The sequence below is a fragment of the Myotis davidii genome, unplaced genomic scaffold (assembly GCF_000327345.1).
Source record: "Myotis davidii unplaced genomic scaffold, ASM32734v1 scaffold472, whole genome shotgun sequence".
Taxonomy (NCBI): domain Eukaryota; kingdom Metazoa; phylum Chordata; class Mammalia; order Chiroptera; family Vespertilionidae; genus Myotis; species Myotis davidii.
The window spans coordinates 1695157-1701751 of NW_006283774.1; the positions used below are offsets into that span (position 1 = coordinate 1695157).

Here is a 6595-nt window from a genome sequence, read left to right on the forward strand (position 1 = left end):
CAGTGGTGCTTGAGCTTGCAGGGCAGCACCCCCTTGTTGAGCTGGTAGAAGTCGACGAGCTGGATCAGGTCGGAGAACTTGGTGTTCCCGTCGTCCAGGCTGAAGAACACCTGCCCCTCCTCCTCACACTAAGAGAGACAAGACACTCCCAGGTTAGAGCCACGGGGGCCTGGCCGGCACAGGCCCGCTCCCCCTCCCTGCCAGGAAACAGCGCCCCCTCCAGAAAAGCCTCCCGGGACACCCTTTGAGCATCGCCCCCGTGAGCATGGGCATCTGACAGTGACTGCTCTGCAGTCCGGTTAGTTTATAACCTGGAAACCGCATCAAGAATAAAACCAGCAGAGAAGAGGATTAGCAGGATGACATCAATACTCACAGGTAAGATCTGGAAATTTTTGATTTTCTGGTGGTGGCTCAGCGTGAGCACGTAAGCCTTGGGGTTGCTCTGGCTGTCACGGACCAGGAAGAGCCTGGGAAGGGAAGGTGACTGACCGTCAATGTGAAACTCCAGACTCAGTGCGCGCGCGCACACACACACGCACGCACGCACACGCACACACGCTTCCCCGGGAGCCACGGTGCTCGGGGGTCGGCATGCGCTGGCCTCTGGTGCAGCAGCATCCCACATCCAGGCCGGGGACGCTCACATCACTCCCGAGGACCCAGGACTCCCTGGTGCCGAGGGCCCGGCGGCTCAGGGGAAGGGGGTGCGGCTGGAACACTCGGTCTGTGGGGTGAGGAAGCTCAGAGGTGATGGCCAAAGGCAGCCCGGCCAGGTCTGGGCAGAGAGTGAACAGCAGGGATGGACGGACCCAGGTCGGCAGGACCAGGAGTCTTCGATGACGGAAAGGCTCCTCCTCAGAGCAGAAGGCGGGGCCGGACGCCAGCAAGGCCTCGTGGGAAGGCCAGCAGAGCTGCAGGGCGAGCGGCGACCCGGCAGCATCGCAGAGGGAAGGAGCAGCCTCCGTGGGGCGCCCTGGGCCACGTCCCCTCACAGGCCAGGCCCTCCACAGGCGGGGACGTCCACCAGGATGCCCCCGAGAGACCCCGAGGGTGCCTCGGCAGCTCTCCTGTCCCAAACGCGACACCCGACCCACCAGCCCGAGGCACATTCTAGAAGAACTGGATTCTGCTCAGAACCAGGGCCCATGGGAGACAGAGGCAGACTAGGGAGACGTAGCGCCGGTGCAGGGGAGGGTCAGGGTGAGCCCTGATGGCGGGGAGCATGCACCTCGGATGAGGCTGCACCCCGTGAGGCAGTGCGGCCGCTGCTCGGCAGGAGCCCTGCGGGCGGTGGGGGTGCGTGTGTGGGGGCCGCAGCCCCTCCTGGGTGTGTTTCTTGCCCTTCAGGTGTGAGTGGAGGCCACTGCCCGGCCGCCCTGTCCTGTGTTGCCCTGTGGAGCTGACACCAGGGGCAGAGTGTGCCGATCTAGCTCAGGCCCCCACCAGAGGGTGGCAAGGTGGGCCGCTGGCCGGGCCCCAGGGCCAAGGCGAAGGACCTGCACTTTCCTGGCGACACATCCCGGGGAGGCGGACCCCTCAGCTTCCTGAGCACGGGGCAGGGGCACTGTGGCCAGCGGTGCCACCCCGGGAACACTTTGGGGCTCCCTTCGGATGCAGCTCAGGGGGAAACAGGTCATCACAGGTTACCTAAGCTCTGCCTTCCACTGAGCAGTCCATGCTGGGGCCCTGGGAACCCCTCCCCCTCCCCAAAAAAGAAACAGAAACGAAAATGCAAAGCTTATCGGCGAACGGGGCTCAGCGTGAGGCCATCTCCCCCGTGTGCCCGGCCCCGTGGACAGGAAACACCGCTATGGCTTAGGGGTCATCTCCGTGCGTTCAGAGGGACTCTGTGATTCAGTGACAACTGGAGTAAGTAGCTGTGGGGCTACTAAGTAACAGGGAAGGAAAAGAGAAGGGAAGGAGGAGGGAGGAAAGAAACAATACAAGCCCTGGAAGCGACCCGAACGAGTGGGGCAAGCCAAGCTGTGCACGAGGCGGTCAGGACTGTGGGACAGGGGTCAGCAGCGACCGAGGTGACCACGTGAGGAAAACTGTAACCGAGAGCACCCGCAGAAACCCCTCTCCACGCCTTAGCCTCGGCCCTCAGGAAAGGCCTGGCCTTCCCGCTCTCCTGATGTCGGGGAGCCGTGGCGAGGTGCCCACCGCCGAGGAAACCCTGGCAACAGTGCAAGGCGTCCCCTAAGCCTCTGCTGCCTCTCACACGCGGCTTCTAAGAACTCAGCGGCAAAGACAGCAGCAAGAGCAGGAGATGCGTGACGGAGCCTGAGCCTGGAGCCGCGGGAGCGAGCGGACCTCCCTGCCGACAGCTGCACACGCAGCCTCGCGGCCTGGCTTTCCCAGCGGGCGAGGCAGGAGCAGGACAGGCAGCCAAGCACGTTTGCGTGTATTTAAAAAGCGCACCTGGTCCACTCTCTTCAAAAACCAAAGAGGAGCCGAAGCAATGACGCCGGCCATGTGCGAGCTTGGAGGACCCGGGGGGCAGGGGGGCTCTGAGTTCCTAAGGACTGAAGGGACTTGCGCGTCCTCCTGAGTGTGTGTCCGTGTGAATCGCCCCACGTTTACAGGGTAAAGCCCGACGGAGCAGGGCGCGCCGCACCAGTGAGCTAAGGTCCTCACTAGGGCCTCCCAGTGGGGGGTGGGGGGCAGGAGCACCTGAGCAGGGAGGGCCGCAGGCCTCCACCTCCCTCGGCGACAGCCGCACGGCCGGCAGGGTTGAGGGGCAGTACCCACTCTCCGTCTGCGGAAAGCCTGGGGCTTCTCGTGGGAGAGAAACGGGCGTCTTGACTTGTCCCGTTCCCCCGACTTGGGACACTGTGCCCCGGCGCCTCCTGCACCGTCCCGTCCTCCGAGGTCACCGCGCTCAGGGCTGGTCACGGGGCCTGGGCGCCACGGAGGAAGGGGCCCTGCTGACCGGGGACGGCACGTGCAGCGTCAGGAAGAACACGTTTTGGTTGAAATCAATCAAACGTAAGAGTCTAAACTCCCGAGTTAAATAAGAACCTCACTTGTCACAAGCAAGGGTGGCGGAGCGCCACGTCCGCGCTCTGAAGCCTGACAATTAAGTACTCAGCTCCTTTCCCAGGAAAACGAGGACGTGCATGACGAGGGAACGGACTTCACTGAGAAACGAAGGGGTAGTCGGGCCAGAAAAGGACGAGTTTGTTCCCTTAACACAACACTGACGGCGAACAGGCTGAAACCACGTGGTGAATGGGGGTGGGGCCCGGCCAGGGCGGGTCAGGCCCACGGCCCGAGCCCTGCCCCACGCTGAGCGCATGGGAGGACCAGGCCCTGCGGAGGTCGGAGCCTCCTCGTGCCCAGGCCACTCCCAGGAGCCCGAGGCTGCGTGCAGCCGGACTGTCCCCAACCGGCCAGGTGCCCTGCTGCAGCCAGGGCTGGGTGGGGCGAGAGGCCAGGCCGGGTGCCAGTGCCAGGGGCGCCGACCCTCCTGGAGGAGACGTAGAGACACACGGCCAGGTGCATTGTGGACCCTGATCCAAACCAACTGAATGTCAAGGACTTTTTTTTTAAGCAACTGGGAACATGGGAACATGGACAGGGTGTTAGGTAATTTTTTTGTTTGTTGTTTCCTATTTTTATTTAAAAAGTCTTTATTGTTAGGAGTGTTCAGCTGTCCCTTCCGCGACCCCTTCCTTTTACAGCGTAACGGACACTGATGGGTCGGGAGGAAGGGCCCTTAGAGGTGACGACAGCTTCGCCCTGGTTCCCCCTAGGGCAGTGGTTCTCAACCTTCCTGATGCCGCGACCCTTTAATACATACAGTTCCTCATGCTGTGGTGACCCCCAACCATAAAATTATTTTTATTGCTACTTCATAACTGTCATGTTGCTACTGTTATGAATCGTCATGTAAATATCTGATATGCAGGATGTATTTTCATTGTTACAAATTGAACATAATTAACGCATAGTGATTAACCACAAAAACAATATGTAATTATATATGTGTTTTCCGATGGTCTTAGGTGACCCCTGTGAAAGGGTCGTTCGACCCCCAAAGGGGTTGCGACCCACAGGTTGAGAACCGCTGCCCTAGAAGGTCCCAAAGGAGAGGGGGCGGGAGGCAGAAACGAGGGGAAGGAGACAGGCCGAGAGCAGGTTCTGGAGCGGGAGCAGCAGAGGGGGGCACACAGCCCTCCTCCCTCCTAGGTCAGGCTTTGAACTCCCACAGTAAGACTTCCACGGGGAAGGGCAAAGGACTGTGCTTTGGGTTCGGCAGCTTCCCAGACCGAGGCGAGCAGGCCCAGCATGGCCGGTGGGCCAGGAAGCGGCCGGGTGTCTAACTGCCTGGTCAGGGCGGAGCCCCAGCGCGGCTCCTGTGCGGGAGAGGAGTGGCGGCGAGCTCTGCGGGACCCCCGCTGCGGACCCGCTCTGCAGGAGCCGCCCCTCAGTCACAGGGCTGCACCCTGCCCCTGGCCAGTGCCCCCGGGATGCCGAGATGTGGCCAGGCTTAGCCTCGAGGGCCCTGGGAAGGCCACAGCGCGGATGACGCCAGGAGACATGCCCGGTGACCCCGTCGCGATGGCCACTGGCCAGCGCCAGCCACCAGAGGCGCAGGAAGCCAGCCCAGCCCGGAGCTGGCCCAGGCGAGAGAGGCCCCAGGTCGGCTGTGGGCTGGGCCGTGTGCTCTCTGCGACGCTGACGTTGGGCACACGGGTGCCCAGGGCCTGACTGACCAGAGGGACTGGCCTGTGCGCTCCCTTCAGCACAGGCGGGCTCGGCGACAGCACGCGCGGAAATGGCGACCCTCACTGGTGGACAGGCCTCGTGCAGACCACGCCCTGCATGCCCTCGTCTGCTCAGTGCGGACCTCCCTCTGCCCCGCCCAGGAGCGAGGCCTGGACGGCCACGCACCCGCCTGGCACGGCCCTCAGCGCCCGCCCGCGCGCTTACCCGTCCACCAGCCCCTGCTGCTTGATGATGCGGTGCGACTCCTCCCGGGAGATGCGGCCATGGAACCAGTGCTGGCTCTTGTGAATCACTGGGGAGGGAGGGGGAGAAGGAGGGTGGGTCCCGGCCCTGCGGGGCTGCCCGGGCACAGCGGTGTGGGGGGCCCTCCCTGAGGCCCGGGGGCACTCTGGGCGGACAGCGCGTGGAGGGGTGGGAGCCACACAGGCGGAGCCACGTACCGGTGTTGAGGGAGGAGTGGGCCAGGGGGCTCTGGCTGCCCAGGGCGCTCATCCTGGTGCTGCGTCTCTGCAAGGGAAATGCCAAGTCAGCCCGCCCGCGCGCTTACCCGTCCACCAGCCCCTGCTGCTTGATGATGCGGTGCGACTCCTCCCGGGAGATGCGGCCATGGAACCAGTGCTGGCTCTTGTGAATCACTGGGGAGGGAGGGGGAGAAGGAGACCCCTGAGCCTGTCTGCCCACGGAGAACGACGAGCTTGCGGGTCCCAGTGGGTAAAGCAGAGCCAGGAGACCGTGCAGGCGTGCTCCTGATGGTCCCCCTCCTCCCCGACCGAGGCAGGGGCTCCCGTCTGTTTCCCACAGGAGACGTGTGGGCAGTTGGATAAATCTCAGCAGAAACCACAGGCTCCCCCACTCCCTGCTGTGGGACCCTCCCCGCACGCTCCGAGCTCAGGGAGCGCTGTGGAGCCCGAGCTGCAGCTCCTGCTTTGGGCATTGTCTTCAGGCTCAGAGACACGTGGGAGCTGGTGCCGTTCTTCCACCTGGAGAGCAGGAACGTGAAGGATGGTTCGAGGCCACGGAGCTGCTCGGTGGGGGAGCCACGAGGCGTGGGCTCAGTAGCCCGCACACCCAGGCCCTGACCACGCCTCAGCAGGGACCGTCCTGTGTGTGGACCCCGACGCCCTGCTCCTGTCTTGGTCCTTCCTGGGGTGCCCAGGGGACAGGAGGCGGGAAGGGGGTGCTGCAGACCAGTCATCTCGATGCTGCCTCCCTCCCCCACTCCTTACCCCTGGCCAACACCTAAGGGCCACTGTCCTGGAGCAGCGCGAGGCAGGGATCCCGCGGGGAGGGGCTGTCGTACCCTTACCCTCCAGGCGTGTCCTTCCTCCAGGGCTGCACTCTCAGCCTCATCAGGGTTGTCGATCACTCTCCCGGTCTGCCCAGAGAAGTCCATGGCCACGAGGGAGCTCTCGGAGACACTGCGCTGCAGGGGGGGAGGGGGATCTTGAGCCAGAGCACTCGGGGCGCTTGGCACGGAGCAGTCCGAGGCGCCAGGGAGGGCCCGGGACACCCCTCCCCACACTGAGGTGCGGGTGGGAATTCAGGGGCAGACGGATGGGCCCTTCAGCGACAGTGGGTTTGGTCTCTCCTGTGGGCACGTGAGTGCAGGGACACAGGCCCCTCGTGTGGCGTGAGGGACAGAGGCCCTGGGAAGGGACACAGGCCATGAAGACCGCGCACTGGGAGGGCGAGCGTGTCTGCGCCTCTGGGAAGGCGGCGTCCTGAGAACCGGGGCTCCGCTCTACCCTCGCCAGTGAAGGGCCCGGTGGCACGGCCAAGGGCACCCAGGTCTCAGGGCCGGAGGCCAAGGTGAGAGGGCAGCCCTCAGGGAGCCCGGGCCGCTACTGCCCCCCTGCACACT

General features: G+C 64.1%; 1 protein-coding gene across 1 annotated transcript in view; it reads right to left on the reverse strand.

The window, feature by feature from the left end:
* Positions 1 to 2: 2 nt before the first annotated feature.
* Positions 3 to 6595, reverse strand: part of GRB10 (growth factor receptor bound protein 10) — a gene marked incomplete at its 3' end in the record, with an annotated part of 76430 nt that continues 69837 nt past the window's right edge. Inside the window, exons 17-21 of the mRNA XM_015566792.1 lie at positions 6035 to 6157; positions 5175 to 5241; positions 4939 to 5026; positions 377 to 470; positions 3 to 128 (exon numbers count right to left, since the gene is read on the reverse strand). Of these exons, the coding sequence (XP_015422278.1) occupies positions 3 to 128; positions 377 to 470; positions 4939 to 5026; positions 5175 to 5241; positions 6035 to 6157 (498 nt within the window). The remainder of the gene's footprint in view (positions 129 to 376; positions 471 to 4938; positions 5027 to 5174; positions 5242 to 6034; positions 6158 to 6595) is intronic.